The sequence below is a fragment of the Lynx canadensis genome, chromosome B1, assembly GCF_007474595.2.
Source record: "Lynx canadensis isolate LIC74 chromosome B1, mLynCan4.pri.v2, whole genome shotgun sequence".
NCBI classification, from domain to species: domain Eukaryota; kingdom Metazoa; phylum Chordata; class Mammalia; order Carnivora; family Felidae; genus Lynx; species Lynx canadensis.
In genome coordinates, this window is record NC_044306.2 from 35644210 (window position 1) to 35666459 (window position 22250).

The following is a 22250-nucleotide window of genomic DNA, read 5'->3' on the forward strand; positions in this document are numbered from 1 at the left end:
AAATGCCAGTGTGACATGCCGTGGAGACTTTTGTCGGGATTAAGGCACCTAAGGGCATACGGGCATCTGATAACAGACAAATGGGAATTTTCAGAATAGGAATTACGGATTGAAATGTCTGGGAACCAATATATTCTAAGGCATCATGTTAAAATGTGCTTATCTCTAAGGAGAGCATCTCAAAGTTCAGAAACCTTCAGGGTGGCGGTTCCCCAAGGTCACACAATACTGAAACATGACCTGCTCTTCTACTTGCATTCTGACAGGAGGGTGCACTGGGGTGTCCAGTGGCTACCAGACGCATGACATCATGACAGACTGAATGCGGACACAGATCTGAGAATCCAGCTGACTTCTGGGCCACACATTAAAACAAAGACACTTTTCTCATTAATTTTTTTGAAAAATATTTAAAAAAACATTATTTCTGTTGACATGTTTTGGGCTTATTGTTATTTTTAAATGAATAAATTTAAACTTTCTCAGTTTTACTTATTTTTATTTTTTAAAAAAGATTTTTTTTGGAATGTTATTTATTTTTGAGAGATAGAGAGACAGAGCATGAGTGGGGGAAGGACAGACAGAGAGAGGGAGACACAGAATCTGAAGTAGGCTCCAGGCTCTGAGCTGTTAGCACACAGCTTGACACGGGGCTCGAACCCATTAACTGTGAGATCATGACCTGAGCCAAAGTCAGACACTCAACCGACTGAGCCACCCAGGCACCCCTAAAAAAGATTTTCAGTAATCTCTACACCCAACGTGGGGCTCAAACTCATAACACCGACATCAAGAGTTGCATGCTCTACTGAGCCAGCCATGCACCCCAGTTTTACTTTTTAATACGAAAAATATCAATAGCTGTATCTTATTTCCTTTTTAAGTTTTATTTTATTTAATTTGAGAGAGCAGAGACAGTGTGAGCAGGGGAGGGGCAGAGAGAGGGAGAGAGAGAATCTCAAACAGGGTCCACACTACCAGCACAGAGCATGATACGGGGCTCAAACTCACGAAACCGTGAGATCATGACCTGAGCCGAAACCGAGAGTGGGAAGCTTAAGTGACTGAGCCACCTGGGTGTCCTTTTGATAGCTATATCTTATAAACAAAAGCTCTTTGAGATTCTCAAATACTATTTATTTATTTTTAAAGTTTATTTATTGAGAGACAGAGAGGGAGAGAGGGGAAGAGCATGCATGTGCGCAGGGGAGGGGCAAAAAGAGGAAGAGAGAGAGAATCCCAAGTAGGCTCCATGCTCTGCACAGAGCCTGATGTGGGGCTCGATCTCATGACTATGAAATCATGACCTGAACCAAAATCAGGAGCTGGATGCTCAATGGACTGAGTCACCCAGGGGCCCCGAGATCCTCGATACTTTTTAAGAGGACGAACAGTCTTGGTGAAAAGGTTTGAGAACCTCTGCAATAGAGTATTAAAAAATCCTGCCTTTTTATTTCTGTGTTAGGTGAAATTTTAGAAATCATTAAATGTTCATTTATAGGTTTTTTTAGAAAGATGGATAAGAATCACAGGTACAAAGTAACTTGAAATCCTCTGGGTGGAAAAGTTATGTCAAGAGATTTGAAAGGCTGCAGAAACTCTGCAATTCCATATTTGGAAATATTTGAAGAACCACAGTTTCCTATTAGTCTCACTCTGCTATTGCAAAAGTAGTCCACATTTCATTAACTCTGAGATACTGTCCTTAAAACTAAAAGCTACTCCCTACTGTCATTTTCCTAATTCTGTATCCATCATTTCCTTGCTGAATTACTGCAGATGTTTCCTCAGTAAAAGCTGAAGGTAGAATTCCTGCTATATTTATAAAATGTATTTATAAAATGTCTGCAGTTGGACCTTCATTTTCATGGGCAATCAGGTTTGTGAGATTACATTCTATACATGGGGAGGAAAGCACTAACAGAAGCAGGCCAGGCTCCCATGGTTTGAGAACACCAAAAGGAGCGGTGGCAGTCACAGCAGTGAAATAGAAAGCCTCTGTGAGACCACTTACCGACAGACAAGCTCGCCATCCATAGCATCTTGCTCATCAGTGCTGGCAAATGAAACCCGGCCACCAATCACTGCACCAATGATGTAAACCAGCCATGTCAGCCTTCCTGCAAAAGGAAGAAGATCTATTAGTGTCCACTCCAGTGGTTACTTCATTGAAGAAATTTCCTCACAGTGAGGTTCATTTCTTACTATGGGCTTCTGTAATCTTAAGAACACTATGGTAAAGCTATAATGCCTAACTTTTCCTACAGAGTATAGCTATCACCCCACTCTGCTAAGGGTGATGCCAAGGGGGAAATTCATTAGGTAACAGACATTCTCCTATCAGACAAGGTCATTACTTTTAGAGTCCAGTACTTTCTTGAAGTTAAAGACATCCATGTAGATAAGATTTTGGTTACTCTTCCCCAGCTACCTGTGGCATTTATTTATAATAGCCTTTCGTGCAGATGGAGGTAACTAATGATGGAAGAGTCATTTTGGGGTAAAGGGAGGAAAGAGAGGTGGTGATAAGGGGCGCCTGGGTGGCTCAGTTGGCTGAGCATCTGACTCTTGATTTCGGCCCAGGTCAAAATCGTGAGTAGGAGGAGCCCTGCGTGGAGCCCTGATTGGCTCTGTGTTGACAGTGCAGAGGCTGCTTGGGAGTCTGTGTCTCGCCTCTCTCCCTCCCTCCCCCACTCCCCGACTTGCGCTCTCTCAAAAATAAACATTAAAAAAAAAGAGAGAGAGGTGGCAACGAGTGAAGGGGTACTGGCAGCACCGCCTAACAGGCCGCATCCCCCACCCACTCACCCTCCTGCACGGCGATGTCCATGGGGCTTGCGCTGGCGCTCTGTAGCAGCTCCTGATAGGACTGGGCAGACTGGTCGAACAACTGCACAAGGAGCGCACACGTCTTCTCGTATTCACAACGTCCGATAGTAGACAGCTGGTCCAGCTGCTGCTGCACCAGGCCTGTGTCCTCCAGAGGGTCTTCCAGTCCATCCCTGCTCCCGAGGGAAGAAGAAGGAGGCTCTCTTAAAATATGCCATTGATTTCCTTACCACGACAGCTCTTGTTCTTCTGCATTTAGCCAACACTTACACTGGTAGAGGCCCACATCCCCACACTCCCTTTTGCACAGAAGGAACATATATAAAAAGTGGGAAGACCAGTGTCGTCACCCTAGCATGCATCTTCTTTAGATAGATTCTGTGTGTTCGTGTCCAGTCTTTTGATCTGAACAACTGCTCCCTTAACATTCGTCTGCCTCAACCCTCTCTATCTTATGCTTCTCACCCCAGGGGTTCTTGGTCCTTGACTATAATAACCTTTGGGACTACAAATATCCTGTCCTCGTGTGCGGTCTTTGTGGCCCAATCTCCAGAAATCTCCAGATTTTAATGAAGCAATATGAATGCTTCCACCATATAATATGAACCCTCAATGGACTCTCTGGGGTATCAAATACAACATTCCTGTAGCAAAATGTATCAATATTATGAATAGTCACAAAAAACATAAGTTTTAGAAAAAACTATAAATGGGCTCATACTAGCACATGCCAAGTTTTGCCACCAAATGCATTTTCATTCCAAACTGATGAGAAAATTTGGTTCTAGATCTTGAATTTCAGAATTGCAGTTGAGGCGCTGTGGATCTACACCAGGTCCTACCTTACCTACTGCTCCTAGATTTAAAAATCTTGTCATACTGCAAGCTCTTTGTCTATTGCTACATTGTAGTGTGACACCCCAGCGGCTGCAACACTGCCCCCATTACAGCTAGAGTTCACAGTTGTGGGTGCACCATGGTCCACACACTGGGCCAGGACATAGCTGTGTGATCCTTCGAATAACCTTGCCCAAGAGCATACAGCTATTAACTGGCTTCCCTGGGCACAGAGCCTGCACGTCTAACCACTCCTCAACACTGCCTCAATGAAACCAGCTGAATCCTCAGGAACAGAAACTATGTCACTAAGAGAATGATGCTTTCGGGGCTCCTGAGGGCTCAGTCAGTTAAGTGTCTGACTCTTGATTTTAGCTCTGGTCACGATCTCATGGTTTGTGAGATCCAGCCCCACATCGGGCTCTGCAATGATATCGCGGAGCCTCCATGGGATTCTCTGTCTCCCTCTCTCTCTGACCCTCTCCTGCTTGTGCTCTCTCTAAAAATAAATAAATGCTAAAAAAAAAAAAAAGAGAGAGAATGATGCTTTCTAGTGGGCTTCACAAATACTTGGATTTTGAAATGATTCAAGTCATTAACAGTTGAGACTATCACTCATGGCAATTAAATGTACTTGACTCTGAGCCAATTAAGATCTGATTTTAAAAATACCTCAGACCTTCAGAATCCAAGTAAATTCCCCTGAAAAACAGCTAACAAAAAAATCTACAAGAAAGGTCCCTAAACAAAGAATAACGTCACTTTATACAGGTCATTTTTGAAAGGGTCTAACATTTCTTTAGCTATAGATTTCCGGTCTAGTTAACCGTCAAGGTAGACAGAAACCATGTGTTCCTATAATACAATCGGCTATCCACTGCCTAGGATCATCTCCTAGTAAGCTCTGGATTGTATCATCTTATTTATCCATTTATTTCTTCGGGAAAATAAAGCACCTATAGCTTACACATAATTCTTATCATCTATAGCTTATAAATGTTCCTCTCATGTTTAAAGGAAATCAGTGGCAAGGACAAACAGTATACTGATATACCTAGTAGTCAAAGATATTACTAAGGATGGCAAAAAAGAGGGACATAATAAGTATGTTAAAGAGAAAGACTATTCTTTCAGATTTTATGCTCTCATCTGCTATTCTGCTGACATGAAAAAATGGCCATTAACAGCATTAGCTCCAAAAGAGAATCATGTCAAGAATGCCTTTGCCAAGTGGGTGTCTAATCTCTGGCAAGTCCAACACCAGGCAACTGGGGAGAGAATACAGAACCCTGTCCCAGGTTCCTTACCTCAGTATGATGTGCACAGATTCCAAACGGGATGTGATATAGGCTTTGGTGACCTCAGGAGTATAAGTTTCCAGCATGTGGGGCTCTGTGGCTTTCACGTATGGCACAGAGGCTGCCAACCGCTGCCATAGGCTCAGGAGATAGTGCACGCTATTCGGGGCAAATTCCCAGTGCTAAGGAAAGCCAAAAGAGTAGGAAGTATACTTCTCATTTCTGTACACAATACATTAGTCCCATGCCACTTGACACAAAGGATAAAGACTTGGGGAAAAAAAAAGACAGATTTTTATGGGCTTTGTTCTGTGCATGACAACTCATCCAATGTACTTATTAGTATTTCAGAGATTAACCATCTAATAAAAAGAGCTGTTCTATCCTGGTTGTGTAAACCTTCCCACAAGGAAAGCCTTGCGTAAGTGGTTCTCAAACATTAGTATCCATGAGGATCACCGGGAGAACTTGTTGGACACAGAGACACTTAGGCTCCACCCTGGACCTACTGAAGCAGAAATTATGGAGGTAAGACAAGCACTTGCATTTTTCATCAAACTCCAGAGGATTTTGAATCAAGCCATAAAATTTGAGAACCACTGCCTTATACTATGTGACTAAGAAAAAGATGTCACTAACTCTTCCTTCTTCTGTCTAGCTCCCTGTTCCAATCTTGCCTTTTTCAGAGTGATAATCTAAATATTATCCCTGCAATTCCTACAAGTTCCTCTAACCAAATCCTTGCACTTTTTTAAATGCAAATGAGTAGGCTGCAAGAACTACTTTGCAGAGTTGCCCTACACTTCTATTCACTTTGGCTTGAGGGAAAAAAGGGAATACAGGCACACCCACGGGTTTGATTCCAGACCACTAGAGTAGTGAGTCAAATGAATTTTTTGTTTCCCAGTGCACATAAGAAAGTTATGTTTGCACTATACTGTAGTATATTAAGTGTGCAATAGCATTATGTCTAAAAAGACAATGTACATATCTTAATTAAAAAATGCTTTATTGCTAAAAATGCTAACCATCATCTGAGATTTCAGGAAGCTGTAATCACTGATCACAGATCACTGTAATACACATGAGAAAGCATGAAATATTGGGAGAATTACCAAAATGTGACACAGAGACATGAAGTGAACAAATGGTGCTGAAAAATGGCACAGACAGAAGACTTGCTTGACGCAGGGGTGCCATAAACGTTCACTTTGTCAGAAATGCAGTATCTGTGAAGCGCAATAAAGTGAAGTGCAAGAAAACGAGGTCTGCCTGTATTCTTAGAAGTTTAAAACCAATGAGCCAGAGAAAAGGTTCCTATGTGTAGGTAAGAGAGAGACAAGCAATCAAAGACAAACCTGTAGGCTGGTCACTGTGAAGTTAGCTATCAATCGGATGACCTCAGGGTAGTTTTCCACCTTTACTAATTCTCCCAGTTGATAGTTACTCTTCAATCGGGCCAGTAGTCTGCAAAACTCATGGTAATTGTTTGGGTCTGATAAACTCTGGTGACAGCACAGAAGGAAAATGAAATGTAAAATGTGATTCACTATACTTCCAGAATGACATTTGGGATGGCATGAGGGGAAAGGAGAATCTACTTTAACTTCTGAGCTACAGGTCCTCCCTTAGAATGACACATCTCAGGGTGTCTGGTTGGCTCAGTTGGTTAAGCGTCCAGCTTTGGCTCAGGTCATGATCTTGCGGTTCGTGAGTTCGAGCCCTGAGTCATGGTTTTTTGCTGACAGCTCAGAGCCTGGAGCCTGCTTCGGATTCTGTGTCTCCCTCTCTCTCTGCCCCTCCCCCACTCGTGCTGTGTCTCTCCAAAATGAATGTTAAAAAAAAAATTAAAAAAAAAAAAAAAAAAAAAAGAATGACACTTCTGTTAGGATGTTTAAAAACCATTTTTTTTAAAAGTTGTTTTTAAAAAGGGACGGTCGCATCTATTATTTCATATGTTCATAAAAATCATCCTGTGAGATAAAATTTCTAGCATCAATAAAGAGTCTGAAATAGAAGCCCAGAAGGATCACATTAATTGCCTAAAGCAGCTATTAAATAGCATAAAAGGAGCACATTCTAAGATATGACTGGTCTTATACTGATAAAAAAATTATGAAATTTTCATTCTCACATCTGTCAGATCATTAAATAAGACTAACACTTCAGTGGCAAAGTTACACAAATGTTTAGTTTATTTACATTATATCACCATTGTTATAATAAATTTAGTCCTATATTAGTATGTTTATATGTTTTACTTCATACTTATATCAAACACTTTGGATTTGCTTGCATATTAGACAAACATATCTGTTTTCTTACACAGGTCTTCCTCTATTAGCATACTTTGTTTTGTTCACCAACACATCCCTGGCACATAGTAGGTGATCTGTGTATTTGTTACATGAATAAATGCATTTTTAACAGTCTTCAATAAATGCTGCTGAGAAAATTGGACAGCTACATGCAAAAAAAAAAAAAAAAAAAGAAACTGGACCACTTTCTTATATCATACACAAAAAATAAACTCAAAATGGACTATAGACTTAAATGTGAGATCTGAAGCCATTATACTCCTAGAAGGAAATGTAGGCAGTCATCTTCTTGACATTGGCTACAGCAACATTTCTTTAGATATGTGTCCTCAGGCAAGAGAAACAAAAGCAAAAATAAAGTGCTGGGGCTATACCAAAATAAAATGGTTTTGCATAGTGAAGGAAACAATCAACAAAATGAAAAAACGACCAACCCACTGAATGGGAGAAGATATTTGCAAATGATATAAATACAGAGTTAACATCCAATATATATAAAGAACTCCTACAACTCAACACCAAAAAACAACCTGATTAGAAAATGGGCAGAGGATCTGAATAGACATTTTTCTGAAGACATGTAGATGTCCAACAGACACATGAAAAGATGCTCAATATCATTAATCCTCAAAACCACAATGAGATACTACCACTTTACACTTGTCAGAATAGCTAGTTAAAAAAAGACAAGAAATACTGGGGCATGTGGCTGGCTAAGTCATTAGAGCATGCTACTCCTGATCTCAGAGTCATGAGTTCAAACCCCACAATGGGTGTAGAGCTTACTTTAAATTTTTTTTTTTTTTAACGTTTATTTATTTTTGAGACAGAGAGAGACAGAGCATGAACAGGGGAGGAGCAGAGAGAGAGGAAGACACAGAATCTGAAACAGGCTCCAGGCTCTGAGCTGTCAGCACAGAGCCTGACATGGGGCTCGAACTCACGGACCGTGAGATCATGACCTGAGCCGAAGTCGGATGATTAACCGACCAAGCCACCCAGGCGCCCTGTAGAGCTTACTTTAAACCAAACAAAAAATCTTGACCCAAAAAGACAAAAAATAACAAATGGTGGTGAGGATATGGTGAAGAACAAACTCCCATGCACTGTTGGGAGGAATGTAAATTGGTGCAGTCACTGTGGAAAACAGTATGGAGGTTCCTCAAAAAAGTAAAAACAGAAATACCATATGATATAGTAATTCCACTACTGGGTATTTATTTACTCAAAGAAAACAAAAACACTAACCTGAAAAGATATATGCACCCCTATGTGTACTGCAGCATATACAACACAATAACCAAGACATGGAAGCAACGTAAGTGTCCACTGACAGATGAATGGATAAAGAAAAGTGGTGTGTGTGTGTGTGTGTGTGTGTGTGTGTGTGTGTGCATATATATAGAGAGGCAGACAGAGAAAGACAAATACCGTATGATTTCATTTATATGTGGAATCTAAAAAACAAAACAAATGAACAGACAAAAAAAAGCAGAGACAGACCTATACATACAGAGAACAAACTGATGGTTGCCAGAGGGGAAGGTTTGTGGGGATGACCAAAAATGGGTGAAGGGGGAGTGGGAATACAGACTCCTAGCTATGGAGTCAATAAGTCACAGGGATAAAAGGGTACAGCACAGGGAATATAATCAACGGTATTGTAGTAGTGTTGTGTGGTGACAGATGGTAGCTACACTTGAGGTAAGAATACCATAACATAAAAGAGTTGTTTCACTATGTTGTACATCTGAAACTAATGTAACATTCTGAGACAACTATACTTCAACTTCAAAAAAAATTTTTTTTTAATTTTTTTAAACAGAGGGACAGGACTAAATATATTTAAAAATGAAATGCTTGTATGGTATTTCCTAGTGTAGAGAAGTGGTACTTTAAGAAAAGTAGGTGTTGGCTGAATCTCTGGGACTGAAAAAGACAAAAAGGGCAATCGAGTTACAGAATGTATATATTAGAAAAAGCACTTTATCTCTCTTCCCACCTAAAAGCAGCCCTATACACTTAGGTAAATAATGTATATTAAAAAAAAAAAAGAAACAAAAACAAAAACCACATTTCTTGAGGGAAAATGACTAGCTCTCTCCCTATTTTTCCTGTATAAGTCCTGCATTCTTGAAGCGAGAGCACACAAATCCCTCGTTTGGGATCAAGAAACTGCCTACAGATACAGATTCACTTAAACCTTCTGAAGAATGACACACCCAACTGCTCTCTAGGATTTCTGCTAAGTGTGGCCTCTAGATGGATTTCCTTCTGACTCCTAACAGATAGGCATATACTAATCACCCCCACCCCCACAACAGCATATATATGTATTTATTCAAATAAAAATAAATTCTCAAAAATCTTACCTGTGGGTTTTCCAGTATTCGTTTAACACCATCAACAAGATGAGAGAGAAACTTGGCCCTCTCTGCATTATTAAACAGGGATCTTCTGACTGAGGCAATCTGTACTAAGCAGGATAATACCTAAAAGCAGATGCAATCCAAACACAATTGATTAAAAAGATGATACGGCTATTCCATATTATCTTTTCCCTCCTTCCCCTCCTATAATATTCTTCTTACATATGCCATTAATTCTTTTCTTTCAACCCCTGCTACCATTTCAATGATGTAGAAAAAGTTGAGGAAGACGCAACTTAGGATATTGGAAACAGCTTTATTACAAGAAAAAAACCCCCATTAGATCCAAGTTACCATAACAACTAGTTAAATCCAGAGTTTAGAAATTCACTTAGGTATTATTCTTTGACCACCTACCGGCTTCTTTGATTCTTGTTAAGATATGTATTTAAGGTTTTAAAATATCATTCAATTCATAGTTTAAGTAAAGTTTTAGATTTGGTTTTCTCTGTTTCATGAAGACTTTTGGCTCATCAGGCTTTGCTATGTAGTGCTATAATGAAATAACCAAGTTATATCTGTGTCCTAAAAAAACCCAGGCTTTATACTGAAAACACTTCTCTTTCCCCACTATGTTAGATATTTACACTGTTTGCCCCTCCAGATCTGTATCTTCTATCCTTCTCCACACTGCTCTACTCCTTCAGAAGCTGACTTCTGTTAACTAAGCAGAGCCAAGCTCCACTGCCCTCTTGCCTCTAGTAGGCCTCAACCACTGGAAAGTTCTAGCAGGAGATTAAGGGCAGGAAGAGAGAGGCACCCCTTCTCAACTCCTGGCTGGGCCATGATTGGCAGTGTCCCTACTTCTGCTGTCCAGCCCTCCCCTAAGCCACAGCTTCACCTCTTTCCAGGGTTTCCTCCTCTTGCCCTCCCTTAAGGGTGTATGGCACCTCACCACCCCTTGTTGGATTCCCTTAACGTTGCCCACATATCTTTACAAATAGTCCTTTCACTAACTACCCCTCTTGAGTGAGCTACCTTTTCCTGAAGTAAACATAAAGATACAAACAGCAATGTATTCATGTTTCTACTAAAGCAAAGGTCTACATTTGGAAAAGTACCATAATAACCAGGAAAACAGTCTACTGTAGAAAAACTATGCAAAACATCCATTACTTTCCTGTTTTATTTGTGTTTCGTACAGTAGCATTTTACACCAAACAATTTGAAATACGAGACCAGTATCTCTTAGGACCTGGATAATTTTGAGATTTGAGGAGGGTAATTATTCTGCTTTAAAGAAGAAATGCATTACTTCCAAGAGCCCTCAAATGTTGTCCAGGATAGTATACAAATTTGTCTTCCCCTTACAGCTTCCATTTATCACCTATGTAACATGTGCCTGAGGATTTTAAAAACTTTTCTTGGGCAGGATCATCTTCATTTAGACAATACAAGGTGAACCCTCCCACTCCAGCCTGTGATTTGAGGTGTAGTATAAAGTCAGATTCAAGATGAGACCAAAAGAGCTTGACATCTGCAGCAATTTGTCATTAGACAGGAATAATTTAGAGAGAATTAAGTTAAGACTTTACTGCAAGAACCTTTAGGGTACAAGCTTTACCACAAAAGGCTAGATAACTACCCCCACTATTTCTATGCCTTGCTTCTAGGATTTTATACAACAAAATGAACAAGCATAAGGCTCATTCACCATTGCTACTTTCTAGAAGTAGGTTTGTTTTAGAAACTGTGGTCCTGACTCACCAGAGGTGAAAATGAAGGAGGGATGGAATGATACAGGTCAAAAAACAGCTGCAGAGTTGAAGAATCTAAGAATGCTGGAAAAAGACAAAGGAGTGCGTTACTGAGTATGTCTGCTCATTGCCAGTGGTACACATGGGACTATGTATCAGTGGACATCTCCCTGCTTTCCTATCTCCCAGTGTTTACCTCCTTTCAAAGTGACAAGGTAAGTGGGGCTTTTTGTTTCCCTCGCTGTTGTTTTTAGAGAACTAGGTTTTAGCTCCTCTAAGAGACAGATTCATTTTTCTGACTCTCAGAGAACTTAAACCAATCAGGACTGTGTTCAAGTTTTATCCTAAAGAACACAGAATAAGAACAAGTTCTTTTATTTCATTTTTAAAGCTAGAAATTAGGTCAAATGAGTAAGATCACAGAGGTCTCTAGGTGATTAATGTAGGAAGGTCAAAGTTACATTCGTTAATAACCCAGTAACTAAAAAAAGGCTCTGAGGCTGAGGGATCTGTAAGATTCCTCCAACAACCTCTTCCTCACTTTATCAAGGCAGATGCTGACCTTCTAAATCGTCTCTAACAACAAGCAAAGGGCTGTCATCCCACAGACGCTGTGCAGGTCTGAGCAGCAGCAGTCTGTCCCAGGTGGTAAAATTCTGTTACCTGATCTCCAGCTGGTGGGGATCTGTACTGTGCACAGGTCATCTGAGGACTCATCAGTAGAAGTGCCGATGAAATCAAAGTTTAGGCAGTTATGAGTGAGTTTGAGCAGTTGCATGAGCAAGCCATGCTGACTTTCATCATTCAAGTTTAGATTCTTTCCTGAAGCCTGTAAAAGTGACCACATAATGAGCCCCAAACAATCACTCCTCTCTTCCCAGCTTGCTGCCAGACTCCTGAGAAAGCTGTTAAGCCAGATAAGGAGGGCAGTATTTCAACTCAATAAAGCAAGTTTTCCCCCTGCAAAAGACACTGTACTTCCATCACCTTAACGTCACTATGAAAATACTAGATCCTTATTTACCATAAAAACATGAAACTGGTATTTAAAGACATCCCTCTTTGGACACTTATCCTTTACATGTTGTAGACACAGTGACCACAAGGGATTCTGAAGCAATATGGGATGTGTGGTTGTTCCATTTGCTATGAGATCCTAATAATTTCTAGATAGCGTCTGTGAACTCAGTGACCAGCTGGCTAACTGTTTTTGACAGTATCAGTGGGGAGGAGTCAATCCTCAGTTTTCTCCAAAGCTTTCCCCCCCAGGGTGTACAACAGCTTTTGCCAGGCAGCTTGCCCAACCTGAGGAATGTTTGGGAATTCTGAGGTAGAATGAAGTAATTGAGGAAGATGAACATCATTAAATGGAGCAACAGAAAGAATCCAAACTTGCTTCTAAAAGTTGAGACATAATGGAAAAAGAGACTAAAAACAAAAACAAAACAAAAACAAAAACCCAACTCCCCAAAACCCCCCACAACAAAACAAAAACAAACAGCCAGAGGCTAATCCCATTTAGCTTTCTACAGAGAGAAGCTTCCTTACACATTGTTACAAATGTGTAGAACTCATAGGTGAGCATTGTTTTCTTAGTTCAACTCTATCCATAAATGAACCACAACACCAATTTTCTGCTTTAAAACAGGTAATTTCCTTATATGATAACTGTCTACCCCTTCAGGATATGAAATCTAAATGGATGTTAAAAATTCAAAATCTACTTTTCCTTACAGATGTTGCTTGTTTATTTGCTGCCTGTAACTCAGCAGGGGGCAGGGGAGCTGGCCTGTTTCAGTATGCTAACAATGCAGCCTGAACCTACTTTCAGAGCACTAAGAATCCAAACACCATAAAGCTAACATGCCTTTACTCCACGAAGGAAGATTTTATGTGCGTATAAAAAAAGCAAACAGCAAGTCCCAAATTCTGTGCTATACTAGATTCCTTGGGATATGTGTTCATTTACTGTGCTTTGCTTAGGGGAACAGCTCTGAAATAGGGCAATTCCAATCCTTTTCCTAATGTCAGTGGTCAGCGTGCCACTTTCTTCTGCATCTCAGAGGCAGGTGTCGTAGGAGAGATGGTGATGGTTAAAGGGTTGCACCAACTCTCAAGGGGTTGGCTTGGAGCTGACCCCTAACAGGTCCCCACTCATTCTCATCCTTTCAAAGAGGCCTGGGAAGGAGGACCCAACCTACAATCTTACCTGTTTTAGTAAATTGCAGGAAAGTGTGAAGATATCAAATAACGATGAATCTCGGAAAGAAGAGGCTATTTTTCTGTGCTTGGTTAAAGGATGGGTGGTGTCTGCCTATGCAAAAAATAAACCAATCCAAGTTTTAGAATTAATTGCAAAGAAAAAAAACTTTCATGCAGACTTCAAATAAACTAGGATTTCCAATAAAACCAACTTGTATATACAAAATACATTTTTAATGTTTAAATCACCATTAACTTATGTATAGTAAGAGGATGCAAAGGACAATAAGCGGCTAACAGCTAACCAGGATCTGTCTATTGCTTACAGAGGGAAGACGGAAAGAGAGATGAGTATCTCCACTCCAAAGTTTTAATTTCCTCTGCACAAGGGGGTAAAATTTAACAAACTGCTGGCAGATATTGCTAATAATTACTAGCATGTTGTATTGTGGCTTAGTCTCAGAAACAGACAGTGGCAAGGCTTGGGTTTGGTAAACAATCTGCTCAGGGCTAAAGTTACCATAGAATTTCTACAACAGTCATTAATTAACTAACAGCCATGAACTTAGGATAACTGACAATAGCCCACAACATTCTCTGCCTTCTCTAACCTATTTCAACATGTAGTCTCTATCCCAGAAGTGAGCACTTAAATTGAATGGTTGTATTGGTCTCTCATTTTTTTCCTCTGTTCTTCTCTTTTCAGCCAAACTTTAAAGGTTTCTGTGGTTAAGGACTCCATCGCTGGCTTCTTTAGTATGCCCTCTATTTCTGACACACAGACACTTCAGTAAGGGAACAAAGGGATTTCAAGGTTACCAAGGGAATTTTTAGTCCAACCACCTACTGAAAGCTTAAATCTCTTCTATAGACCAATCAACTCATTCAAGAGGGGGCTCATTAAAGAGTAATGCAGCACTCCCCTTGATTCTCTTTTTTTTTTTAACGCTTTATCTATAAGTAATCTCTACACCCAGTGTGGGGCTCAAACTCACGACCATGAGATCAAGAGTCACATGCTCCTCCTACTGAACAAGCCAGGCACCTCTCCCTTGATTTTATTTCTAAGTTCAAACACGAATGGTAACAAAAAAATGCTGATTTAAATCTGACAATCCCCTCCCCCCCCCAAAAACACAAACCCAACAGAAAACTGAATTTTATAGAGGTTCAAAATATTCCCCAATTCTAGCTTCACTGTCACTGTGTCATCATAAATGTCTTGAATATTATTCCATTGCTAGATTATGTACCATATTCCACGTATAATCAGTTATGCTGATCATAATAGAGAATAATTACATTAAGTACATTACACACATTTCCATTAAGACAGACAAAAGTTTGAAGTTTTCTTTTTTAAAAATATTAACATTAATGTATTTTGTGGGGCTAAGCTTCAAAGAAGAGAACATTAAAAAAAAATTTTTTTTAATGTTTATTATTTATTTTTGAGAGAGAGACAGAGAACAAGTGGGGGAGGATTAGAGAGAGAGGAAGACACAGAAGCCAAAGCAGGTTCTAGACTCTGAGCTGTCAGCACAGAGCCCAACGCAGGGCTCAAACCCATGAACCATGAGATCATGACCTGAGCCAAAGTTGGATGCTTAACTGACTGAGCCACCCAGTCACCCCCAAAAAGGAGAACATTAACTCCACAATCTCTGTATTTAGTTAATGCATGCTTTACTACTACCACAAAGGTAATAGCAGTTACATTAATAAGTTAGTTGTTAAGAGCATAGGTTCTGGAATAAGACTATGTGGGTTCAAATTCAGATACTTTTGCTTGCTGACTGTGACATCTTAGGCAAATTATTTACCTTTATGTGCTTCAGTTTCCTTATATAGAAAACGGGACAACCATAGTACCTACCTCACAGGACTACTGTGAGAATAAAATTAGTTAATATAAGTGAAGTCTTTAGAACAGTGCCTGTCACATAGTAATCACTCAAAAGTATAAGCTATTATTATTTTGATAATGATTGACCACAGTGGGGATTGCATGTGACATAGAATATAATATGGACTCCAGGTTTTAAATGGCTGTAAGCTGATGCATTTATAGTAGTACTAACTCACAGTTAAAATTTCTCAGGGTTAATAAAAATGTCTGCATAAATATGCACCAGAGCAACAGTGATGCCAATGTAATTAACAGCTGACAACCGAAGGGTGAGATGTCACAATTAATATTAATACTGGCCTGTTCAATAATTATAAAATTTTAGCCGGATATAAAAGTAAATGACTACCAAAATAATAGCCAGAGCGAAAGAAAGCCACTGGTGTTTCCTCTGTAGTAATCTATAACATCAATGGATACTCAAATAATTATTTGGTATTTAGCACAATGTTTTATGCATTCTAAAAAGATCCCCCCACAAATCTTTAATAGCACATGGGAACTAAGTTTTAAATGATTATAAACACATACTAATGTATACAGAAGTGGCACACAAATATTCTGGTTCCACTTTTGTGGTCCCTTTTTTGGACTCATTTAACAATTGTTTCATTAACGTTTTGACTTAGGACTGTTCCTCCCATCTCTCACAATGAACCTTAATTCCAGCAAGGATAGCTAGCTGATGGGAGGATCAAATATTCTGGAGACAGAAGAGGACCAGGACATTAAGAATGAGGAAGGCTGCACTTACAGAGGAAAACCCAATGGAACTATTGTTTCAAAGGGCATTAATCACTTACCGCAAAAGCACACAACTGCCAAAAAAGATCATCCCACACATAGCAGAAAACACCAATACTGAGAGAAAATATGGCACTTACTTCAATGAGGAAGGCTGTAGCACTTACTTGATTAATTTCATTGGTTAGCTGAGATAAAATTGTGACGCCAATGATGCAGTATTCAACACTATCCTGGAAAAAAAAACAAAAACAAAAACATAAGGTAGAAGTTGGGATGTGCAGCTTGATTTCAGCAATGGCAGTGCACTCACAATTTTGAAATGGCACAATCCTGTGTTGCTATCAAAACTGCCTGGATAAGGTAGCAAGGAATTGCAGTTTAAAACTGTTGCTTTGCTGGGGCGCCTGGCTGACTCAGTTGGTTGAGTGTCTGACTTCAGCTCAGGTCACGATCTCATGGTTTTTGAGTTTAAGCCCCGTGCTGGGCTCTGTGCTGACAGCTCAGAGCCTGCAGACTGCTAGGGATCCTGTGTCTCCCTCTCTATGCCCCTCCCCTGCTCATGCCTCTGTCTCTCTCTTTCTCTGAAAAAATAAATAAACATAAAAAAAAAAAAAAATAAAATAAAATAAAATACAATACAATACAATACAATACAATACAACACAATACAATACAACACAACACAACACAATACAATACAATACAATACAATACAATACAATACAATAAAATAAAACTATTGCTTTGCAGCACACAAAACCTAGCAGTCATGCAGGGAGACTGCTAAATCTGCCTTTATCAACATTGAGGCCTTTTGTACTTTAAAAATACTCGTATTACCTCGTACCCATTATACAAAGAGAAACTAGCAAAATACATTTAAGATAAGTGACAAATGAATGCATAACATAATTTACAAAGGGACTACATACAATAAGAAAAAGACAACCAGATTTTTAAAATGTACATAAGATATAAAACAGGAAGTTCACAGAAAAAAATAGGTAGTAAATTAACAAATGAAAATTTTGTTTTGTCTCATTTATAACTCAAATGCTGAGATACTAATTCTTTTTAGCTATTAAATTGGAAAAATTAAAAAGCTGAGCTCCCAGGGTGAAGGTACGGGAGAAAGGCAGACACTCTTTAATTGCTGTAGGAAACAACTTTTTTTGAGGATAATTTGGAAGTATCCTTGACAGCCAAAAATGCACATAGCCCTTTGATTGTATAATTCCATGGCTAGGAATTCACTCTTCAAACACACTTACTCCAAATATGACAGGTATATATATTCTAGGATATTCATTCAAGTGTTTACATAACAGTCAAAATAGAAAACTAAACTAAATGCCCACCTATATAAGAAATTAGTTAACTAAATTATGGTATCTTAAGATTGGAACAGAGTTTGTCTGTGCTGACGTGTAAACATGCAAAGCTAAGGCATATTAAAGGTGAAAAAGACACAGAAGAGAATGTATAAGATAATACCACTTTGTGTAATGTTTAAATGTGTAATGTTTATTACATATGCGTATGCAAGCTGCTTCTCACATTCTTATTACATCAGATATATACATCTTACCTGTAAAAACCTTGTGACATCTGTGATTGCATTTCTGAAGACATAGTCATCCTTCTGACAGTCAAACCAGCCCAGTTTTGTGATCCTGGCATATAACTGAATAAGCGCTTGCGTCACAAAAGTCGCCAACTTTGGCCGAGTGGCAAGGTAGTTGAGCACATAGTTCCCTACAAAACAAAAAAAGTCACATAAAGCAAGCTCTGCCAGGGAAGGGCAAACATCTTTAAATATACGAAATGTCTGAGGAATGGTAAATTTAGACTATTTCCCCTAAACCTCCTGTAACTCTTGTTTTTGTTGTATTCCCTTAATTCTTAATACTACTGAGAAAACGGCCCTTTGAATTTAAGATTACTAGGCTTTCCAATTCAGGATTTTATAGTTGTCACAATGAAGACCCTGGAGTATGGCCGTTCTGAATGTACTTGAGCTTGAATGCACTGAGCTTGTCTGCACAGAATTCAAAATCCTTAACAATTGTTTTTTCTTAGTTATTAGTGGCAGTAAAGGCTGAACAAAACAGTCTGATGACAAAGGACAGGACTGTCCCCCTGATGACAAAAGGGAGGACTTAGACTTATCTAGAAATAATTAAGGCCCCTAATTCTGGAAAAAAACTGGATTCTATATATTTTTTATGCTCAGCAATTTCAGAACATTATCAAACAAGCAACACGAATTTAACTATTATTAGCACATCATTAAACAAACTAATTTCTTGAAGGAAAAACCGATAATTCTCTACTTACGAATATCTATGCGTTGCTCCAATGGTAGAGGGTTGTTTGTGCGTGATACAAGCTTTGTAAGGCATGTAGCTGCCAGTAACTGGGAGTAAGAGGACTGTGAAAAGAGGGGGGAAAAGACTCAGAATTCAATTTTATTGAATTAGTCAGTCATGAGGCTTTTTATTTGGATATCTATGCTTAGATTCAAGAAAAATTAATCAGTTTTGCTATTTTCTTCGTTTCTCTGCATTTTAGAGGGCCTCAGGAAAAATGAGTCCCACACACAGTACGTGTTCACTTAACTGATTTCAGTTACGAACAAGGCAGTATGAAGTGAATGGTCTGATCAAACTGAACCCAGTGCCACTTCTGCATCACTTAGAGGGGGTCACTTCAGAAAGATATTAAGAAGACAGATCTCTTATTTAAACTGAGAAATCTTCTGTCAAAAGCCTTGTTATAATGATGCTTCAAAAAGTTTCAACTCAAAATATTCCTGTAGTATACCATTAGAAAGTTAAAAAAAAAAAGCAGCATTAGAGGAAGTCATTACATTAAGCTGTAATCCTAAACTTTTATCTTCACAGCAGCATAACTAGCAATCAGATACAGCTTTCCAGAATGTATATGGTAGTTTTAAAGTAAATTTATAACAATTATTTATGAGAAAGAAAAATTATGCCCTGTGCAAGGGTATAGCATTATCATATTCTCGTATGTGGATTTTATGAATTTTAACCTTATGGAGAATCAAGAGTATTCTAACTGATCATAATGTATAAAAGGGAGCCGTGTACAAATTCTTCCATGTGGCTCTATTATAATAGTGTCATATAACAGTGACAGACTCAGAACTATTAAAACAATTTAATTAAGGTTTAAGGATAATTTCCCACGACACTAAAAGTCCTTAAGACAGCAGGCTATCCATAGGCACTGCACAATGCCACCAGTTATAAAAAACTTTATGCTTAAGAAAAAAAAATCTATAAAAAAAATCACTTGACATGTGACTTTTACTCAACAGCCCTGAACATGGGTTAACTGATTACAGCAGGTGTGTCAAATCACTAATAACGCAAGAGAGGTTACTCTAACTGCAGAATAGAGCATATAAATGTAACTATACATTATATAACATCTAAATGGTTTTCACACATAATTCCAATAAATCTGCTAGGTCACTCTAAGAAGTCAATAGAGATTAGAAGGAAGCATCCACTATAATTGTGTTTAGTATTGCACCAATTTATTCCAGCCTGTTTTACTTACTGACTGTCAACACGAGGATCCGGAGTTAATGATGTCAGATATGATAGGGTGGGGCCCCAGTGGGAGTCACCTGTAAGAGCTGGTTGTGCATCTCCCATAGCACAAATATACAAATCTAAGTGGGTCAATCCTAAGACTGAGTGACTGGAAAGCAATATACAAAACAGTACATGCAGAAGCAGAGCAGAGCACTCTACAACCTCTGACCCGGGTCTCTGTAACCTTCAGATATTTGCTGCTAGTCGGGATTCTGACTCTCGGTGCCCTTTCATGATACCCTGGTTGGATTCTTACCCTTCCCTTCCTAAGATCTCTATCTTGCCTAAAATGTTAACTTAATCAAATTATGTCTCATTAACAGCATTATATTGATCACCACACTGCCATTTTTAAGCTGGAAGGAGCTCTGATTCCCTTTTTAAAAACTGTAACTTCTTGTAGTTTTCATTGTCAAGATTTTCCCCAACCCCTCTGAGGCAGTAAGCAGTGGCTCTGGTACAGAGGAGGAAGAACAGAGGTGACCAGGAAGCTTGTACGCTGTGTGACACGGGCTATGTGGGTAAGAAAGGTCTGTCTTCTTTGTAAAGGATATGAGGTGGTACTTAAGTGTGAGAAACAGGAAAAAAAAAAAAGCCCCAGAAATTTGATTCAAGATGAAAAATGAGAGAACAAGATATATTTCAGTGAGATTTTCCTGATGGGGCTGTGTGTCCTTTTGTTGTCGACCAGGCAGCTGGCTATGGTGCTTTTTAAAGGTGAAATTAAGGAGGCAGAGGTACCTAGAAGAATTAAGGAACAAAACTTATCCCAGTCCACCCTTAAACTTAGAATGTATTTTCCTCAACCTTTCTGATCCTACAGGATTTTTCAAGCCTTACGTACACTTCCTCTTTCGAGGAGCAGCTGGCACTTGCTCAGGCAATCAGGGCTGTTGGTGAATTCAACCAAGGCTTTCTCTGCCTGCAGTCGAGTGGTTGTGTCTGTTGTTTCATAGAGCTGTTTGCACAGATTCTCGAGTTGGGCCAGGCTCTGGAAAAGATCAGTCAAGAAAGAAATCAGTCTATACACACAATGTACTGTCCTCAAAGCCACTAGACAAAGATAGGTAATAATCAATGGAGAGAGACTTGCTTTTCAACTCAGAGGAGAATCTGGGTGACCTTTATCTCATAATAACTATTTATAGCTTTTTAAAAATTTTATGCTTTAGAAGACAAAATGATAAAATACCTAAAATGTCTATCTATACTTTTTTAGTCATTGCCTTAAAGATCAATCACAAACAATACATTTTTCCTTGCAAATACCCATCCTCCTAAGCTTTTCCAAAAGGCTTTCAAATAAAAATTCAGAATTTACTTGCTCTCCCATCAATTTCAAAACTCAATACTAGAGGCATTCCTGTAAAATTAAGCACATAAACACACAATGTGTCACACATCTTTATATAGTTTTAAATATTTTCCCTTTGCCTAGTAGTTATTAGCTTACAATTCTGTGTCTGAATAAACAAAGATGGACAACCTCTCTGGGAAAGCTTCAGAATGCATGTACGCACCTTCCTCCCTGGATCCCTCATGTTTAAAGTTCAGCAGACTCTCTTCTCCTGTTGTACTTTAAACTTGTGCTTCAGCTCCAAATTTAAAGTGGAAGGGTCAAAATACATTCAACCCTAGCATATGCTCAGACGGAGATAAGATGAGGGAAACGCCCCCAAACAAACCCTTCTCTTCAAATCTTGAAACAGTTCCAGGGAGGCAGGAAGGGGATGGGTGTGTGCTTCAGTCAAAACCCAAAGGGATGCAAGTCTACTTCCACTGAACGTGGAAGTGTTGAGAAGCAAAGAGAAAAGAAACCTGTAAGAGTGCACTTAACTGTCACCTCTCACTGACTGAAGAGGAGGGCAAACATCTGTTAGTCTTTAAAGAAATGGTTTGGACTTTAAGAAGAAATCTGAGCCTATTTTCTACAATAGCAAGCAAGATTTGGTTTAAAGAGTTTGAGGGATCCTACTATTAGAAATGACAATTCTGACAAGAACAGAAATAATAATAATAATAATAATAATAATAATAATAATAATAAACAAACTGACCTGGGTAAATAGTCTAAAATTTATTACACAGGCAATCTGCTCAAGGCTTTTCACTATCAATTTATTTCATTATGGTGTTAACTTTATAAATCACAGCTTTTCCACTAAGCAGGAAAGCCCTTAGGGCAGGATACCTATTTTACTCAACCTGATTAAGAAATTTCAAACATTAACCTAAAGAAAACAAGAAAGACAAGTACTGACACTCTTAAGATCAGGGGTCTTGCTTCCGAGAGCACAACAAACACAACTGCTACTCCAAAACAAAACAAACCAGCCACCCTTCAAAACATCTTGGGAC

At 39.0% G+C, this 22250-nt stretch overlaps 1 protein-coding gene across 2 annotated transcripts in view; it reads right to left on the minus strand.

The window, feature by feature from the left end:
• XPO7 (exportin 7) overlaps nucleotides 1–21497 on the minus strand; it is a 40415-nt gene extending 18918 nt beyond the window's left edge. Inside the window, exons 1-13 of one of the 2 annotated variants that reach the window (XM_030312466.1) lie at nucleotides 21413–21497; nucleotides 20737–20883; nucleotides 18604–18697; nucleotides 17855–18021; nucleotides 16431–16496; nucleotides 13618–13722; nucleotides 12072–12237; nucleotides 11419–11492; nucleotides 9655–9774; nucleotides 6323–6469; nucleotides 4974–5146; nucleotides 2809–3002; nucleotides 2015–2120 (exon numbers count right to left, since the gene is read on the minus strand). In XM_030312466.1, the coding sequence (XP_030168326.1) occupies nucleotides 2015–2120; nucleotides 2809–3002; nucleotides 4974–5146; nucleotides 6323–6469; nucleotides 9655–9774; nucleotides 11419–11492; nucleotides 12072–12237; nucleotides 13618–13722; nucleotides 16431–16496; nucleotides 17855–18021; nucleotides 18604–18697; nucleotides 20737–20883; nucleotides 21413–21433 (1580 nt within the window). In that variant the 5' untranslated portion in view covers nucleotides 21434–21497. Of the gene's footprint in view, nucleotides 1–2014; nucleotides 2121–2808; nucleotides 3003–4973; nucleotides 5147–6322; nucleotides 6470–9654; nucleotides 9775–11418; nucleotides 11493–12071; nucleotides 12238–13617; nucleotides 13723–16403; nucleotides 16497–17854; nucleotides 18022–18603; nucleotides 18698–20736; nucleotides 20884–21412 lie in introns of both variants that reach the window. The other variant, XM_030312465.1, reaches the window with a different exon arrangement.
• Between the last annotated feature and the right edge of the window lie 753 nt (nucleotides 21498–22250).